The sequence below is a fragment of the Tilletiaria anomala genome, assembly GCF_000711695.1.
Source record: "Tilletiaria anomala UBC 951 chromosome Unknown K437scaffold_5, whole genome shotgun sequence".
Lineage (NCBI taxonomy): Eukaryota > Fungi > Basidiomycota > Exobasidiomycetes > Georgefischeriales > Tilletiariaceae > Tilletiaria > Tilletiaria anomala.
The window spans coordinates 292,325-310,055 of NW_013547017.1; the positions used below are offsets into that span (position 1 = coordinate 292,325).

Sequence of the window (17,731 nt, forward strand, 5' to 3'; positions counted from 1 at the left end):
TGTGTGAGGAACAGTCGAGTGCAGTCAGTGGCGCCACTCCACTCTGCTGCCGCCCATGCACTCCACCGCACCGCATTGCACCACTGTATGTCTGTACCCCGTGCCTGGGCTCTTGGCTTGCCCGCCACTGGCAGACCTTGGGGGGGAAGGGGGGGGAGAGAGGCCGACTGGCGACATTGGTCTGGCGTCCGGCGAGTCCCCGTTCTGCTCTCCGCGTCCACCAGGCAAGACAGACTGTTTCTCTCTTGCTGGGTAGTGCGCGCACCCTGACATCACACTCTCCCTCCTCGCTCCCTACGATCGAGTGCACCATCCATTAGCCGTCACACACACGCCACACCCAGAAGCATCTTCGCAGGGATGGGACTGAGCCGCGCTTTGCTCACGTGTTGTTGTTTTTTGCCCAGGCTGAAAACGCGTCCGTGAGACCCGTATAATGTCTGACATGGGTGTCTCGCTGACGAACGCAAAGACGTTCTGCCAATGTGTCACAAACATTATGCAGGCCAGTCTCCTCTCTTCCCTTCGCTTATGGCAATTACACTTGAATACAAAGTACATACTTGTGCTCAAACGGCTTCCATGACAGTATGACACTCAACCAATAGGACGACTGATTCACGCGACGCTTGTTTGACCTCGCCGAACCCCTGCAGGCCTCATCGACCGATGCTTACCTAATCCTACCGCTGCTGAACTCTGGCGTCTGGACCTCACCTTGCACGTCCTCGGACACTGCTCATGCATATGCATATGTATATGGTTGCGATTATATCATGCTGGTCTACAGCATGTCGCCACAACGTCCTCTTTTAAATCTACAAGGCTTGGGCAGTCTGAGAGGGTAAAACTCATGCCCTGTTGTGGAGAGGCCATGGTGCCGTTTGAACCTGTGCCAACCTGGATCAAGCGTGTGTATAGCTGCTCGCCGGCGGAGGTGTTGCTCTTCGATGTACTATACTATACATGCGATGGCGTCTCGGTGCACCAAGGAAATACATACGCATTCACGCAGCCAACGAAAACAAAAGGCAACCGGTGGCTCCCCGCAAGGCTGTACATAACGCACCCACGCGCACACATCAAAAGTGCGAGACGCCTTCGTTGTCCAGGCTGCTGATGCGCTTGCGCTGCTCGCCCGCCGCATTCCGCAGCCGCTGCAGCCCATCTTGCACACCGCCCTTGAGCCACTGCGCCGTGCGGAAGCCCTTGAGCTGCGCCGCGCCCCGCTGCTGCCGGTGCAGCGTCCGTTTGCGCGACTCGGCGCTCGCCCGGTGCACCGCGCCGTCGCCATCGTCATCGGAGAGGGAGGGCGAGGAGCCGGGAGAGTCCCTCCTGCGTTCGCGGCCATACTCGTCTCCATCATCGTCATACCCCCCGTCGACTTGCCCACCGCCACCGAGGGCGAACTCGGACGGTATGCCGACATCGTACAGATCATCAGACTCGTAGCCATCCTCCCCGGCACTGGCGCCGAGGGCGGCGCTCCGCGAACGCCGAAGTGCCGCCAGCTTCTTCGGGCGCGGGTGCTCGCCCGCGTCAACCGCGACAAGGTGCGTCTCCCACGCCACGCGCATCTCCGCGTCGCCCGCGACGAGCGCCTTGTGCTCCGTCGCGATGCCCGGCACGAACGCCAGCGTCAGCTCCAGCGTGCCAATGCGCCGAATCCCGTTGCCGTTGTTGTCGCCGCTGCTGCATTCAGCCAGCACGTCTGGCACATCGCGCTGCGTCAGCGTGCATAACTCCTCCATCATCGGCCGCTCGTGCGGCCCAGGCGCCCGCGACTGGAGGAGTGCCTCGCGTCGCCGGCGGAGCAGCGCGCGGTACACGTCCTGGTCCACGTGGTCGCCCTCGCCGGCAAAGATGGGCACGCGCAGCGTCGTCGGCTTTCTGTCGACGATGTGATCCAGCGAAATCACCGCGTGCCCGATCCGCGGTCGCTTGCTTGGCCTGCGCCGTTCCTGCACCAGGCGCACATGTACCCAGCACGGGTAGCGCTGCCGGATCGCCAGCCGCATCGCCTCCCTCATGGGCCAGTCGATACGCAACGACGCAGGTGACGAGGACGGCAACGCGCCGCCGCCTTCTTGGCTGCCGACCGGCACGGGTACCGGCTCGACGCTCGCGCTGCAAATCCTGCCACCATACGTCTCGAAAATGACCGCCATGTTCTTCTCGTTCCCAGCCGCTCCTCTGTCAATCGTGGCGCCGAGTTTGTCGACCTTGAGCACGCCGACGTTCCATCCGCGCAGCGCGGCGGGGATTTGCACGTCCAGCGAGCGGAACACGACAGAGATCTTCATACGCCCAAAGCCCAGCCCGCCAGTGAGCGTGTGCCAGTCCGTGTGCCGTCCCGAGTCCTTGAGCACGTCCGCAAGCCGGACGCTCACCAGCCCAAGGACCGCATCCGCCTCGCGCATCCTTGCGTCCTTGACGACGAAATCCAGCCGGCATGTGCGCCAGTCGAGCACGAAACGCTCACCGCCTGCATTAAAGTACGGTTGCGCATTGAGCACTGCGAGCGGGCGGAGCAAGCAGTGTCAGCAAGCGCCCCCTTGAGGCTTACGCTTTTGCTGAAGCACTCACCTGCAGTTCTCGTTTTGAGAATGGGCTGGTCATTCAAGCAGACGTAGCAGTAGGACGATGGAAACTTGGAATCCTCGCCCATGACGTCTTCGAGGCGCGTTCGGGGCCGCATACCCTGATCCTGGCTGCGGCCGCTGCCGGAGAGCGTCTTTTGCGGGGGTAAGATCTCGAGGCCGTGGATGTTGTGGATGTGGTAGCAGACGATGCCGGACGGCAGCTCCGGCATAGGCGCTTTCGCTTGCTGCTCCTCCGCACCTTGGATCATGGCGATGAGCTTCTTGACTCGCTCGCCCCGCGCCAGGCGCGCTTTCAGCAAATCCGTGTCGGTTTCGAACCCTAGTCGCTGTACAACCCGATCGAAACCCGTCATGTACTGCTCGAGATTCGCAGCTTTCACGCCATCCTTATCCTCTTGCACACCTGTTACCCCACCCGCGTCTAAAGTGCTCACACCATCCTTCTCGTCTTGCTTGGCTACCTGCGCGCTCGCCACCTTGTGCGGGAGCGAGAGGCCAAAGAAGCCGACGCTGTAGCTGAGAGTACCCTGCACCTCACTTACTTGATCGAAAGGCTCCAGCTCATCCGTCCTGTATTCGAGCATAATCTGCGCGTCCCTCCCTTTGCGGCTCATGGCGCGCGTGAGAAGATGCTGCAGGGGAACATCGATCTTCCCTAGCGGGTCGTCCACCGAGAAACGATCGGCGTCGTAGACAGTGAGGCGCAACGAGTCGTGTGCACGGATCTCATCAGGTGTGACGAGCAAGAAACCCGACTCCTGCCACACAGGATCACAGCTCCTGCGTACAACGCGCGTCGAGAAGAGCGGTCGTCCCGAACGTGCAAAGCACGCCTGGACGAACGGGTCGGACTTGCCGTTCGTATCCGCCGCAGCGAGGTCCGTGGCTTGATGGATGATCAGCGAGATGACGCCGACGGCGTATGGGTGCTGCGGGCCCTCGCCTGCGCTGAGCAGCGCTGCTACGTCGACCGTGTACGCCTTCGGCATCACAAATCCCTTCACGACGCGTTCGATCGAGCGGAGGATGTACGATGAGATGAGCGGCAGCTGCATCGCATCGACCACCATTTTCTTGCCTAGCGGCTTGGCGGATATTTCGAGCTTTGGCTGTCCAATCAGTGTGAACGCGACGTGCTTGACAAAGGGGAGGACCGGTGTGACTTGTAGCCGCAGGCGCATTCGGCCTTCGATACCCAGCACTTCGATCCATACCGGCACAGAGATGGCAGCGAGCTTCTTGATGCCGATGCCCAGATAGAGGAGCATGCTGAGCAAGAAGAGTTGTCAGCGGTGAAATGTTATCATTTTAAGGCTCCTGATGATGTCGCGCTCGCACTCACTGAAGTTTTTCTCTTCCCTTTTGAATGATATCATCTTCCGAAAGCTGCACGTCACCCTCGAAATCGGTTTTTTGGTTCATCTTACCGCACGACCTGCCGTCAAGCGTGCTAGGCGCACGGTAGACAAAATCGACTTCCAGATTGATAAAGTCGCCACTGTCTAGATGGCCCTCCTCGTGCGTCGGCAAGGTATCTTCCTCGTTCTGCTTCGACTTCTTGCGCCACAGCCTCTTATGCTCCGCTCGCGCGTTTTCGTCGCCGTCTGCATCGCCCGCAAGAAAGGCGTCGATGCTGGGTGGAAGGACCTTGAAGCACTTCAGGCGAGGCGGAAGACTTCCTTGATCCAAGTCGTGCACGCGTGCTGAGTGTACGATCCCAGGTACTTGCTGCATCAGCGCATCCTCCAGCAGATCGATGAAAGGGGCAAAGTAATCGTGCCCGATCAAGGGCCATACGTGCGAGAGGACCGTGTTCACCCATTCTACGGTCTCTCCGAAGGGGTATGGGGCCCCTGGTAAGGTGTTTTCCTTCTCCGAAAACAGAGCCAATATGTCGTTCGGTGACTGCGAGCCGATTCAAGTATGTCAGACCGCAATTCTGGTAAACAGCTTTGCAAGGTAAGAGCCTCACCATCCCATGCTGACTCAAGATCCTGCGAACCTGCTCCTCGACAAGCCATCGATCATCCTGCTCCTGCCGCTCCAGGCTTTTGAGCAGCACGAATCCGAGTGATGCAACAACCAGGCAAGCTGCCAGAAACGCCGTTTTTGTGTAGTGCTGACCCACATGTGCCGTGAAGACGGCGACGACGGCGGTGGCAGTGAAGAAGGTAAACAACAGGCGTCGTTGCGAACGACTGCGCTCGGTGAGCTGATTGAAGAAACGCGACAGGATATCTGTGTTCTTGCTGCTGCTGATGTCGGCTGCAGCCGTGACATGTGTGTCTTGGGTAGTTGTATTCGTCAGCGGTGTATCAGGCAAAGAAGCCGTATTGCGGACGGGTACGGCCGCTGGGATCTTTCTTTGCTGCGTGGGAGTGAGAGCTGTATCTCCTTCGTCAACTGGGGCTGGGGTCAGACGAGAAAGCACGGGCTTCCCCCCTCTTGTAGAGGACGAATCAAGTGAAGGCGCATTTGCGTGTAAAGCTTGAGCAGCTTGCGCACCTTGCGACACCAAAGCATATGCAGTAGTCAGAGGCATAGGACCCTCATCTCTTTCTCGGTCGTCGTGTCCTGAATGGGCCTGCAGTGAGGGGACAGAGTCCATATCCGCAGCTGTCACGGAAGCGGCTTTGGAGTGCCGTTTACTTGAGCTGGTCCGATCGCGGGCTTTGTGAAGGAACGAGGCAGACGACCTGCGGATCGAGTCAAATGGAGATGCGGAAGATCTGGAAGATGATGAGGCCGCAGAAATCGAAGACTGCGCGGCTGAGAGTCCCGTTGACGTTCGAGCAAGAGCATTCTGCTGGTCCATCGCTGCGCCAGCGGACTGCTGGCCAAAATCCACTGCGGGAGAAATTGAGCTTGGGCCTTGGTGCTCCAGCGCCTTCGCTGCGGAAGCCATCACGGAGGGTGCTTTTAAGCTGCTTTGAAGTGAGAAAGGGTCAATTCCCTCAGTCGCTGGCGGACCTTGCAGGTGGCGAAAGGCGGGCCTTGACCCCGGCTGCTCAAGCTCGATACGTTTGCTCCTCGAAGGTGGTCAGCATGCACGCATCGATGCCGCCCAATGGGACCAACAGGGCTCTACAGAGCATTGATGATTGCATAGGACGTTTGGAACTCGACCATGTTTCAGCATGCGTACGTCGGCTGCAGTTTGACTATTTGACTACATTGACATGTCATCATGGCTTTCATACTGCTGTCGCTCGTTTGCGGGCGGGCGCTCGGCGAGCAATGGAGTGGAGCCAGAGCTGTGCAACTCTTCCTCTGACGGCAACTACCAGTGGTCCGTGGGCGCAGGACGCAGCTTTATGGGTCGGCCTTGGTGCGCTTGGCTCTAGGGTTAGTGTTTGTTTGCATGGGTAGTCCGAGCTTCCAAAACGAGAGGGCTGTAGGCGCAATAATTAATATGCGCCAATTCACGATGCCCAATACCAAACACATACATATGCTGGCGCCGAGCATGTGCTAATCATGTTCGGGGTTGGGGGCGCATGCAGATCATCACCCCAGGTTTGGTGTGCAATTCAATGACGAGGCATTTGCTTTCGAATTTCAGCATTATCAAGTCTTGCGAGTTACATGTATGATGATTTCGATAAGCTCCTTTCTATTGCGTTCATGGCAGCGTATGGTAGTATCTGCTATGTAGAGCGTATCACAATCTAAGGTACATTGTGTGAACCATGCTTTACTCTGCGCAATCCCTATGGCGTTTAATTGCGTGACTGAGGTGTGTAAAAGTTGGAAGGCTGAAGGTCGGGTTGGTCAGACAGAACGAATGTGAGTAGATTAGAAAGGGTCACTATGCGTTCGTCGCGGGCGCCTTTGGCGCAGCAGCAGCAATGGGTACGAACTCCGTCACGGTGTTGAGGCTCGCCACGTGACCCCAGTGACCTTGTACGCAGCGGCGGTGCTCGAATCCGTCGCCGAGCGCGGCAAGGTCAACACGTCGCCGCATACTTGTGCAGATCTCTCGGGCCCCTAAGCGATGCCCCGGCCCATGCCAAAGCGGTTGCCTAAAAAGCAAAGGTCGAAGCCCTTGCTGCTGTGTGTGAATGAGATGAGATGGTGTCTTTATCATGGACACGCCCGCTTGAGCAGCTTCGAGCAGCTTCCTCTCTGCCCTCACCAGCAAGTCCAAAAGGACAAGACTCCCGCACTTTGGTCGTTCAGCCAATTGAATGACCCGTATTCCGCCCGCCGCCCGTTCCCTCGGCTTCGGCACCCAGAGCGCCAAATGCCAGTGCAATAGCAGCGTCCAAGCAAACCGCATCGTCCGGCAAGCACATGTGATTACTAGCGTTTGCAGGCTTCCCGAGCCCGTCTTTACCGACAGGGCCAAAGATGTAGTGGCACTGTCAACAAAGGCAAATATTAGCACAGGAAAGATAACTTCGGGACGTTGGGGCCAGCATAAAACCCACAGCTTGCAATTTGCTCTGCTCTTCCCACGGCACTTACCAAGCGGGGTTGAATGGGTAGGGGTCCGATTGCGCCAAATAAGGACGCTAGAACACCAAAGGATGATGAATATGAGTTGAATACTCCATCTAGGCTCCTCAATGCGGCCAATGAAGGCACCTTAGCACCCGCGAAGGACACCTCGCCTAGCAATCTTGATCCAAGTCCGCGTGCTTTGCGCTCGGTCCGCAGCGTGCACTGATATTCTCTTTCCGAACTACGTGAACATGGTGGAGATAACGCCCATGCTGGTGAGCGCCAACGCTGCTGCTGCAGCAACCGTAATTGAAGTCGTTAGCAAAAGCGCCGGCCAAGTGTGTACCATCTGCAGCTTTTCTTGCCGAAAGGAAGGCTAGGCTGTGACCTGGCCGTGTCCGGCTTATCATCGATCGTCTATGTTCAGCAGGGAAGCCTGTGATTGCAATTTATTGTACGAGGTTCAAAGATAAGTGATGAATCTCGCCGAATGTTCATGGACACCAGCTTAAGTTAAATTTTTGTTTCCTCTTGTATCTTTGTATCTAGACTCCGGCTGCGATCTTTGAGCGCCTAAGCAGCGGGTGAGCACTGGATGTGACGTCCATACGTTGCCGCCACAAACCACTTAACAGACACCGTGGCAAGAGTGTGAATCACCGCTTAACCGCAGCCGAAGATGTATGTGCGGCAGTTTCTATGCTCACAGGTAGGCATTGACCGTTGAGCACATGCCGTACACTGTCGTACTTATGAGTACGTGACAGATGCATGCTACTTGTCCATACGTTCTCCCAAGACGTAAACACTACTACTTTCGTATGTATAAGAGTGAAGAGTTTGGAAGCAGCTCTGGACAAATCTCGTTTACAGTGTTGAAGTAGGCTGCAAATAGAGCCGTTCTACGTTTCTAGGCTGGTGTATTGACAATAGACCGTACATCGAGCGTCGACCACGGTGAAACAGGAGAGAGCATTGCAATCCAGCTGAAGCCCGTTGAAGCAATGACCCAATAACGAGAAGTTTCCTTCTGTAAAAGCAAACTCGTTTCTACACACTCATACATCCAAGCATATATGTAGGCAGCAAGAGTGATAGAAGCCAGAAGGTCATAATTGTGAACAGCGCACATCGATTGGACACGCAAAGCCGTTGGAGGCTATAAACATCAAATTGAAAACGGGCGCCGTGCTCTTCAAGTGCAATCACATCTCAGGGGTGTGGCGGTGCCTCTGGAAGTCTTGACGGAGCAATGTGTTTATGGCGTGCACGTTTGGACTTTCTAATATGTGAACTCGAGAGTCGAAGACTTTCAAGACAAGGGTAGGTTGTCTGCACTGATGAGACTGGGTGAACTGGAGAACCAGCGCTACAGAACCCAGCCCCCAAGCTCTCTGAAGAGCTTCTTTACGAGCAGCAAGCAGCAAAAAACAAGCTCCATAGAGTCCAAGTCTGTCCAAACTGCTCGTAATGATATTCACATATACCCGTGTGCTATATACTGTGTAGAATCTGTACTCGTATATACAATTTGTACAGGCATACATAGGATGAGAAATGGTCTCCTTCGCAGCTCCGCGGATCATTTCTTCGATTTGATTGGTGCTTGTGGCATGCGAGGAAAGGCCACCAGGTCAATGAGTTTTCCTTCAGACTCAGCGCCAGAAGTGCTCTGGAATCTGGGGTAATAGTCAAAGTCCCGGCGCCAGCAAGCTGGGAGCTGTGTCAGTGCGCAGTGAGGTTACCATATGTACAAGCAGTCGGCGACGGTCTAGTTGGTCAGTGATCGATCGGCAACCACATACCCAGTCAGGCAATAGACTGTTATCGACAATGCACACCAGCGCATGCATTAACTCATTCTATTCATCGAGCATATCCTTGTACAGTGTACAGTCTGTTCAATGGTCATCCTCTTTTCTTGTCCCTTGCGGCTTGCTGGCCCTTACCTATCGGAGCATTGAAGGGGATTATTGCTGCGGGTGAACTGGATGAAAAAGTGCACGGCATTAGACATGGCACAAACCAACTTGTTGTTTGGGCTGCACTCGGCACCTAGCCCACGAACCTCGACAGACCATGAAACGTCTCACTAGTATCGAAACGCACTCGAGTATCTACTAGCGCCGTGTCCCCCACAGGTTCACTCGGCGATTCGAGGATCTCCCATGGCGGCCAGCGAATGGAGCCATCTTGGATCGTGGTTGGCTATTTTTAGCTAAGGAGAGCTGCTGGAGATTGGACAGTCCAGGGCGAACACTGGAGAGCATTTGAAAGGATTCAGGCGTCCACTTGCGTCCAGGCGGCTCCAGCGCTGGCGGTGAATGTGCAGCTCAATAAAGGGATTGATTAAAAATTAAGGCCATCCATTCCCGCTCGTAATTCGTTTCCCATCAAAGGCGCAAAGAGGCCCCGCAATCACAAACCCCGCGCATCATACCTGTGATCAAGCTCCATGTTCTATTCACGTCGTCACGCGCATAATGAAATGCGACGACATTTATTAACGAATTGCATCTGTCTTCACCGTGTATCTTTGGAGGCTGCAGATGAGTTTGGTGCCACTTTTCGAAGCAGCCACCTCACCTGACGAGATCTTCCCTTTGGGTGGTCAGTGCATATAATGTCATCGTTAGCAAGCTGGGATTGAGCAGGAAAGAGTCGATAAGAGATCGATGTTATGAATACAGATTTGATGGTAGATATCACAGCGTCATTAAGAAGGCTCGCGGTGGATCGGGGTATCATGCAGATCGAAGGGAAGGTGTAAGCTCAACATCTTCGGTACATTGATCGAAACAGCCGTGAAGGGGGAAGCGTTGCAGGCGTTCAAGTTGCAGCAGCACCGGGCGAAGGGACATCATGAGCCTTATCGGACTTATTGCTCTTAAAGCCCTCCTTGACATGGTGAATCCTGCTCTCGAAGTCCTTCATGTGGAGCATCGACAGGTGCTCACGCTTCGCCTCCCATCGCGGAGGCGGCGACCGCACGGCGTACGACTTGGTCACACCACGGCCTTTGCCTTGCTCGACACGAATGTCGAACTCCAGCTCGGACGATGAGGGGTCGTACGATACGGCGCACCAGTTGCGGTTACCCATGATGCTGGAGTAGCAGAAGCGTTGCATGTCAGGATGCTTCACAGAGAGTACGCCAAGCGCTGCGGACTGCGCACACTCACAACTTGTTGTTCTGATTATTCCCATTGACGTCCTTGTCAAAGAGCGGAACCATTGCCTCCTTTGTGCCTCGGTAGAACAAGCTTCTGTGCTTTTTTCTAGCTAGGCGGTTGAGCATGTTGATGACCGCTAGCGGAGGTGGGGCATTTACAATCGCACTGGTGATCACAGCGAGCATGTACTTGGGATCCGTAGACGGGTTGTGCTGGTGGTAGCCTACGTGATCGGCTGGAACATGTAAGCGCGAGCCATCATTTCAGAGGATACAACGCTCTCAGTGATACGCACCAAAGAAAACTCCGACACCTGATGGATTTCGCGTAATGAAAAAGGAAAGGTGAAAATGTTGTCAGCACGCATACAGACGGAGCTGGTACCAGTGCGTATGCTTGCCATCTCTCACTCACCAGCCGCGTGAACATCACCACTGATAAAGCTGACGCGCAACCGCTTTTCGCACGCCACCTCCTGTATGCGTTCCACGAGCCAGTTCCTCTCGTGCTTATGCGGACCGGCGCACCAATGATCGCCGAGGTCGTCAAGCAGTTCGGCCTGGCCGTTGAAGTTGTTCGTGAAACTCGGCGAGATGCCCTTGGCGAGCAAGATCAACGGGTTGAACGACGACGCGAGCGTCTTTTCCAGAAATACCATGCGCGGGTACGCGAGCGGCACACCCAGTAGGATGATCAGGTGCTCCACGCCATGTGGCAGCGTGTGCACGCGCTTGAGCACCTTGTTGTATGTCGCGCGGCTGACGATCTGGTCAATCTTGCGCTCAGAGCGACAGTCGACCATGAGGATCCATTGGCTCGGACCAAGGTAGCTGAGGAAGCTGTGATTGCGGATATTCTTCAAGTACGGTCCAGAGTGCTCGCCAAAAATAATGGACTTGTTCGGGTGCGAGGACTCGGACAAGCCGTCCACTTCGTCGACGATGAATTGTTGGAAAAGCAAGTAGTAAAAGTACCCTTTGGCACCAATGGCGTTGAAAATCTAGCAAAAGTCATAAGTCAAAGTTAAGAATGGCTAAACTAAGATGAAAGAGAGCAATGCCTCACATCGCTCAACATCCAATCGTCATCGTATGTTCCAAACCCGTCAATAAGATCGTGGTCGTCGAGCATGTTCATCATGGGGATCTGCGCGATTGCCTTGCTGAACGATCCCGAGCCAAACCATTCACAGTACCACGTAAAAAAGAAGCGCTCGATCCCGGCGTCGATCTCTGGTGTCATGGGCATCTTGCTGCGCTGTTGTGGGTTCTTGCACGTTGTCCACGCATACAGCTCCGGCTCTTTTGTCAGCTTGTCGCAGTAGACTGGACAAGAAGAGATGAAAGTTGAATATAAGTTTAGGAACAGAGTCGAGAGCATACACCATCAAGGGTTGCATGACCCGATACTAACTCTGGTCTCCTCCTCCGTTAAGCATATGGAACCTTTGCTGCTCATGATGCTTAAGCAGATCGTCCCATAGTGGATTGGCTCCATTCCACTCTTCGGCATTAATACTCGAGCTGAAGCCATTGCAGCTATGTCCAGCCCACCTGAAGTTCATCTCCTTCCCAGGCACGATAAAGGTGTACTCCTTGGTTGCGTCCACGCTGTCCGGCTTCTGGTCATTCTTTGCTTGCACTTTCCCTGGCGAGATCTGGTACGTCACGGGTGTCTCGATGAGACCGTCGGCAAGGGGAATATTGTATTCGAACCGCCAAAAAGTGTGCGGGCCGCCCTGACCTTTGTAGTGCCAGATCTCCTTTCCTTGCACCACCATTTTGCTACCGCTGAGCGTGGGTGCGGACAGAGCCAGGGTGGGTAGAGACGAATAGTCGGACGCAGCATCGTCGGTGACGATCATGGCGAACGCGTGGTACACGCCGTCCACCGTTGTGTCGTATTTGAGCATCGGGCCGGCTTTGACCTGAATCTGTCCGGTGCTGGTGACATCATGTCCCGCTGCGGGTGCTGTAGGATCGCTTCCTGCACTTGCATCTGCGGGTGCGGGTAGAGGATCGATGGCCAGGAGCGCGGCTTGCAGTGGTGGCGCAGCGACAGGCTCTGAATAGCCATTGGCGGTGGCTGCAGCCTGGATGTGTGCTGCGGGTGGTGCACCACATGTATCGGAACCTTTGATTTGGGACATGACTGCTGCTCGCTTGAGATTCCCATGGGTAGAGCAGATGATCGCGGTGAAAGGGTGCTGCTGAGCAGGACACAGTCGTCAATGGCGTCCAGGATGACAAGGGCTTCAAGTGGAGATAGATGCAAGGATGGAAATAAGATGTACGGCCACTATTCGCAAAAGGGAGACGCCTGCTTGCTGCAATACAATGCTACTCCACTGCCATATCGTATGTATAAGGATAGATGCAGGGTTGAGGATGGCGGTTGCTCCCTATGCTTGCACCTCTCCCTTCGACGTCCTGGCGGGACACATCCAGCCCCGATGACGCAGCGATGACAAATGCCGCTCCAGTTTTCTCCATGGGCAGGGTCCAGCCACCACACAGCACGTGCGCTACGCCGGACTCTCGATGATTGAGAAATTTGGCTAATTGTGGAGATGCAACGCCGGACATGTTAGGGTTTTTTGCCTCGTGATGGGCGAGAAACGCCAAGCCGGTTTGGCTTCGTCAGTGGCTGCAGGAAAAGCATTTGCATCTAGGATTGGCATAAGGTGTAACCCTACTCCCCATTTCAGAGAGGAGCATCAGGATCAACAAGTCCCGGGTTCCGTCTTTCCGTGTCGGCAGCCAACTGCACGAAAAAATTGTGGACACCCGAACGGCGAGGGCGATGAGCTTGCTTCGAGGAAGACTCTCCTTTGTGGTTTGGACATCGCGAAGGTTGGCGCCGAGGTCTTACCGCCGTATTGATTGCTTTAATCCAAAGAGCAGGACAATTTCTTGTCGAGAAGCATTGTCAACCTCTGGTTCAATTAGCGCAAGCATGTCTGCCGGGTCCACGTCCGCGGCGGCGGGGCCGTCGTCGGTTTCAATCGAGGTCAAGCAAGGCTCCACGCCTCTGCAGCTCGACGTCGGTTTCATGCTGTCCGTCGACCCGAATCAGCTCGACGCCTCCAAGCTGTCCTCTTCATCATCAGCAGCAGCACGCGATGCGTACCTCCTCGAACGAGCGCGGAACTCCACCCAGCACTTGCTCAATAGCATCTTCTCCCTGCCCTTCACCAAGCACGCAGATGTCGGGCCGTTGGCGACGTTGCCGCCCATCCAGCCTTCGTCGCGCATCTGTGAACCACGAGAAAAGCCGCTGCCAAAGACAGAAAGCAAGCCTCTGACCAAGTGGGAGAAGTTTGCGAAGGCGAAAGGCATCCAGCATCGCAAGAAGGACAAGATGGTATGGGATGATGAGCGCAAGGATTGGGTGCCTAGATGGGGTTTCGAAGGCGCGAACAAGGACGAGGAGAATCAGTGGCTGCATGTCATGCCTTCCAATGCTGGTACGTCACCACCGTTGCCGTTTTTGTTCCTGGAATATCCGTATCTGATCCATCTCGCCTCAATTCTCTCCACGATAGAGGACGGCTACAACCCTAGCGCGGCAGCCAAGAAAGTTCTCAAAGAACGAAAGGCGGCGAACGAAGGAAAGCGTCTTAAGAACTTGCAGCGTGCTGCTGCCTCTTCTGCTACACCCAGCAACAGCGCGACGGTCTCGGACCGCGCAGCAGCCCGCGAGGTCAAAAAGGCTCAGCTCGAGGGCGACCTCCTGCGGTCGAAGCGCTCGACAGCGTCAATGGGCCGCTTCGACCGCGCGCTGCCGAACGAAAGCAAGACGTTCAAGACCAAGAGCCTGAAGCGCAAGTTTGAGCCAAACGAAGTTAACACATCCGCCGAGCGCAGTGTGCAGCTTGGCTTGCTTGGCAAGATGGAGCGCGCGCAGAAAGCCGGTGGAGACAAGGGCCTCGTTAACACGCGCAAGGCGGTCAAGTACGCGAGCCAAGGGAGGGGGACTGCTGCGCTTGTTGGACACAGTACCGGGTCGCAGGGAGGCAAGGGCGGTAGCAAGAAGGGCGGGAGAAAGGGCAAGTGATAGTTGGCCTGCCTGCGCCTTTCCTTTCTCAGCTTTGATCACACGGTCCGCATTCATAGCAGCTCATGTACAATAGCCAGCATCAGCAAAAGAGGACATTTGTCTATAATAGCAATGTGGAGTGGGCGCAATAAGATATCACACGATCATGCGCCAAGCTGGGCAGCCTCCCATTCCATCATGCTTCCTTTGCTATGTGTCGTATGTAGCCCGTTCTCGAAATGCGCGCGATCGAGTGACGCTGTGCGTCCACTCATCGCTTTGCCCCGCTCGAATTCTTCTTTCTCGACTTCTGCGCCCTTCTTGTCTCCGGCATTTCTATCAAATGTACTTGGACTTGCTTGCTGTCGCTCGCTTTTCTTGCCCCAACCCCCGCCGCCGGGAGTGTGAATGATGATCCGGTCACCTCGGCCCATGCGTGCGGTCGTCTTGGCGCCTAGATTGATGATGCGCGGTGGCTGGCGGACTTTACCGTTCTCATCCATGACCTTCTCCTGCTTGCGCCTCTTCGCTGTTCCATCGCTTTGCCCGCCATCTCCGGCGCTGGCGCTGGCGTCGACGCCGACGCCGTCATCGTCTCGATCCTCGTCATCATCAAGCAAGTCACCATCCTCCTCTCTCCGCTGCTTGACCCACAGATTCAGACCAGTCTTGGCGTCCTCGCCGCCTTCTAAGCCGAAGGGCCGATAGACGCGCCGCTCAGACAGAATTGACACCTGGATCGACGGAGAGTGGAACTCAATCTCACGGATCACACCATCGCCGCCTCTATACAGCCCATCGCCGCCTGACCCGGTGCGCAAGGAGAATTGCCGGATCATCACAGGGTAGCGCCGTTCCATGATTTCTGGGTCACTGTGCGGTTCGTTTGAAGGTTGTAAAGAAGGTGAGTGCTTCATTGCGAAAATAATGCAATGAAAAAGGCGTAGAACTCACGTGATGCGAGTGTTTGTCATGTGTGTGTGCACGCCGCTTGTCCCGTGCCAAGAGGGCCCAGCACCGGATCCACCAGCGATGGTCTCGTAGTAGCCAAAGCCCTCGACGTGGTTTCCATCTTTGTCGCGGCCTCCGAGGCCAAAAGTCAAGCTTTACACCGCACAAAGATATGATGTCAGTTTGCGTCTTGTCACGTAAAATGCTCGAACCTCCCTAGGGGTCGGCACACTCACTTGTTCGTACAACCTTGACTCGCTGCGACGGCTTTGAAAGCCTTGAGCACGACATCCGTGATCCTTTGACTAGTGAGCACATTGCCTCCGACAACTGCCGCGCTATCGCTTGGATCCAACAGGCTCCCCTTTGGGATGCGGACTTCGATCGGCGTTAGGCACCCCTGGTTGAGTGGAATGTCCATGCTGACCATACTTCGCAAGCAGTAGATGATGGCAGAATGCGAGACGCTTTTGGGGCAATTCCAGTTCCCCTGCACTTCTGGACCCGTGCCTTCAAAGTCAAAGATGGCCGAGCCTGCTGAAGGATCAATCGTCACCCGCAATTCGATGGGCGTCCCGTCGTCCATATATTCAATGGCATGCAGCGAATTCGTGCCTTGGCGCTTTGACACGTCGCGCAGCAGGTTCCGAACCGCTAGTTCGGCATTGTTGCGTATGTGAAGCATGTACTGGATACGTCGTCGAAAGTAGAATGGTCATAATCAGCAGTGAGCCCGGCCTGCATTGGGAACAAGGCATGCGCACCTCCTGCACCGTCCCTAACCCCCACTCCTCGACGAGCATCTGGATGAGGTTGATACCCTTTTGGTTCGCCGCGATTTGTGCCTGAAGATCGCTCTCTACATCGCGAATACAGCGACTTCCTGAGCAGCCGGGGTACTTGCTCGGATCTTCGAGCATATGCTTTATGAGCCCGTGGCGATCATACTCGCCCTGACTGACTATTTTGAAGGACTTGATCTGGGCGCCTTCTTCGTACAGCGTCTTGCTCGTGGGCGGCATAGAGCCCGGAAGGATCCCACCAATGTCGGCATGGTGACCGCGGGAGGCAGTGAAGAAGATAACCTCATCTCGATCCTCTGCAAAGACAGGCGTTATGCAAGTCATGTCTGGCAAATGGCTTCCCCCGGCTGCCGGGTGATTTGCGAGGATGACATCGCCGCGCTGGATCCCATCACCTCCGTTCGCTTGGGCAAGGTGTGCAATCTGGTAGCGCACGGCGAAGCTCATGCTTCCCAAGTGGACGGGTAAGTGCGGCGCATTGGCCACGAGCGATCCGTCCGGCGAGAAGAGAGCGCAAGAGAAATCGAGGCGCTCCTTGATGTTGGTGGAGATGCTGGTCTGTTGCAGCGAGCGCCCCATAGCCTCCGCAACAGAAATGAAGCGATTTGCAAAGAGAGACAGCAGAATCGGGTCCGCCTCTTTGCTGTTCTTGCTGGATGGCCCACCTCGTTGCCCTGGGCCGACGCCCGCCATTTTACTCATCTTGGCTTGATACAAGAAGATTGCCCAGCAACCGAGCAGAGCAATGTGCTTGCCCTTGCGTACAGATTCCGTGCCGCGATGTCGACCCGTTGAGAGAGGCCAATTTGTACGAGGGGTCCGATAAGCTTCCTAAGCTGGCTACGTCGTAACCGTGGTGGGCATGAACACCATCAGCAGGCTGCAAATAGCGAAGTGGTGACGTTGTGTCCGTCCGATACAGCCGATAGGCTTGACGCGTCTGAGCGGTGTTACGCTTGTACCCATTGTGCCACTTGTAAATCCAGCTGTTGAGGAGAGGACGCGTCGAGTTGTTCTAGGATTCGGTGCAACAGCTGGACGCGGGGCGCGTTCCTGGGCGCGGTCTTGGAAACAACACGAGCATCGCAATTGTCCCCGTGGTGCGCGCCTCCTTGCAGCCTCTTGCTCGCTAATAAAGGAGTGCCCCCTTGATCACTCTGACTCTCGCCAGAACTGTGCATGGTGGACTGCTTCACTGTTGCTGCTTCCCCCTGGGGTAGCTCCGTTATGCTTCTCTCGAAATGTAGACGGTCAGCTCGCGGCTCGTAGTCTGCCAACTCTCGCCACACAGCGAAAACTTGCGTGCAGGGTCAAGGGTTGCAAGCCACATCCTCTCCTCCCTCCCTCGTCCCCCTCCCCCTTTGACCGCATGATACATACGATACAAAGTATCTCGCCTGTGTCCTTGCAGACCTGGTCCTTGTTCTGAAACAGCAGCCAAGAGAAGCAAATCCGAGGCGATATGCCCTCGAGCTGGACACTTTTGGACGTCCTGTTTACCAGATTGCGGCTCTCTGTGCCAATGTAGCCTGCAAGTCTATGGCGGGGATGAATCCATCTTGATGAGAGTCAATGAAGACTCTCCGCAGCGACGACTGTCCTTTTCACTGACATCGCCACGCCTATCGGGCTGCCCAGTGCCGGAACATTCGAAAGCAAGACGGCCGCTTCGACGCTGACTTCCTGTACGTCGTCGAATGTCGACAGTCCCACACAGCGC

The 17,731-nt window shown here is 55.5% G+C and overlaps 5 protein-coding genes across 5 annotated transcripts; 2 read left to right on the forward strand and 3 right to left on the reverse strand.

Annotated features, from left to right (window-relative positions):
• Positions 1-786: 786 nt before the first annotated feature.
• On the reverse strand, positions 787-5,754 carry K437DRAFT_242815 (uncharacterized protein). The gene is made up of 4 exons (XM_013390390.1): positions 4,576-5,754; positions 3,946-4,508; positions 2,587-3,872; positions 787-2,515 (listed from the first exon to the last, which is right to left on the reverse strand). Exons 1-4 carry the CDS (start codon positions 5,506-5,508, stop codon positions 1,083-1,085), a joined length of 4,215 nt encoding a protein of 1,404 aa, XP_013245844.1. The 5' UTR covers positions 5,509-5,754; the 3' UTR covers positions 787-1,082.
• A 1,329-nt stretch (positions 5,755-7,083) lies between these two features.
• Positions 7,084-8,062, forward strand: K437DRAFT_260982 (uncharacterized protein; the record flags this gene model as incomplete). The annotated part of the gene is made up of 5 exons (XM_013390391.1): positions 7,084-7,234; positions 7,263-7,384; positions 7,596-7,630; positions 7,814-7,865; positions 7,961-8,062. The coding sequence occupies 5 exons, from the start codon at positions 7,084-7,086 to the stop codon at positions 8,060-8,062; spliced, it is 462 nt and encodes a 153-aa protein (XP_013245845.1).
• A 1,376-nt stretch (positions 8,063-9,438) lies between these two features.
• On the reverse strand, positions 9,439-12,559 carry K437DRAFT_253657 (uncharacterized protein). Its single transcript, XM_013390392.1, has 6 exons — positions 11,633-12,559; positions 11,285-11,544; positions 10,634-11,219; positions 10,515-10,532; positions 10,229-10,442; positions 9,439-10,152 (listed from the first exon to the last, which is right to left on the reverse strand). Exons 1-6 carry the CDS (start codon positions 12,366-12,368, stop codon positions 9,876-9,878), a joined length of 2,091 nt encoding a protein of 696 aa, XP_013245846.1. The 5' UTR covers positions 12,369-12,559; the 3' UTR covers positions 9,439-9,875.
• Positions 12,560-13,064: 505 nt separating this feature from the next.
• K437DRAFT_242819 (RRS1-domain-containing protein) lies at positions 13,065-14,363 on the forward strand. Its single transcript, XM_013390393.1, has 2 exons — positions 13,065-13,685; positions 13,764-14,363. The coding sequence occupies exons 1-2, from the start codon at positions 13,175-13,177 to the stop codon at positions 14,273-14,275; spliced, it is 1,023 nt and encodes a 340-aa protein (XP_013245847.1). The 5' UTR covers positions 13,065-13,174; the 3' UTR covers positions 14,276-14,363.
• K437DRAFT_289746 (Hydantoinase B/oxoprolinase) lies at positions 14,364-17,048 on the reverse strand. The gene is made up of 4 exons (XM_013390394.1): positions 15,973-17,048; positions 15,445-15,896; positions 15,212-15,361; positions 14,364-15,130 (listed from the first exon to the last, which is right to left on the reverse strand). The coding sequence occupies exons 1-4, from the start codon at positions 16,711-16,713 to the stop codon at positions 14,422-14,424; spliced, it is 2,052 nt and encodes a 683-aa protein (XP_013245848.1). The 5' UTR covers positions 16,714-17,048; the 3' UTR covers positions 14,364-14,421.
• Between the last annotated feature and the right edge of the window lie 683 nt (positions 17,049-17,731).

Bases quoted from the DNA above. Each gene is read 5' to 3' on its own strand.
- K437DRAFT_289746 (XM_013390394.1), bottom strand. From the start codon at position 16,713: ATGAGTAAAATGGCGGGCGTCGGCCCAGGGCAACGAGGTGGGCCATCC. The intron at 15,897-15,972 runs GTGCGCATGCCT...CGACGTATCCAG, and splicing joins GGTTAGGGACGGTGCAGGAG to TACATGCTTCACATACGCAA. The intron at 15,131-15,211 runs GTGAGTTCTACG...CGAACCGCACAG, and splicing joins ATGACAAACACTCGCATCAC to TGACCCAGAAATCATGGAAC.
- K437DRAFT_253657 (XM_013390392.1), bottom strand. From the start codon at position 12,368: ATGTCCCAAATCAAAGGTTCCGATACATGTGGTGCACCACCCGCAGCA. The intron at 11,545-11,632 runs GTTAGTATCGGG...CTTCTTGTCCAG, and splicing joins TAACGGAGGAGGAGACCAGA to TCTACTGCGACAAGCTGACA. The intron at 10,153-10,228 runs GTGAGTGTGCGC...CTGCTACTCCAG, and splicing joins AATAATCAGAACAACAAGTT to CATCATGGGTAACCGCAACT.
- K437DRAFT_242815 (XM_013390390.1), bottom strand. From the start codon at position 5,508: ATGGCTTCCGCAGCGAAGGCGCTGGAGCACCAAGGCCCAAGCTCAATT. The intron at 3,873-3,945 runs GTGAGTGCGAGC...CTTCTTGCTCAG, and splicing joins AAGGGAAGAGAAAAACTTCA to CATGCTCCTCTATCTGGGCA. The intron at 2,516-2,586 runs GTGAGTGCTTCA...GCCCGCTCGCAG, and splicing joins TCTCAAAACGAGAACTGCAG to TGCTCAATGCGCAACCGTAC.
- K437DRAFT_242819 (XM_013390393.1), top strand. From the start codon at position 13,175: ATGTCTGCCGGGTCCACGTCCGCGGCGGCGGGGCCGTCGTCGGTTTCA. The intron at 13,686-13,763 runs GTACGTCACCAC...TCTCCACGATAG, and splicing joins TGTCATGCCTTCCAATGCTG to AGGACGGCTACAACCCTAGC.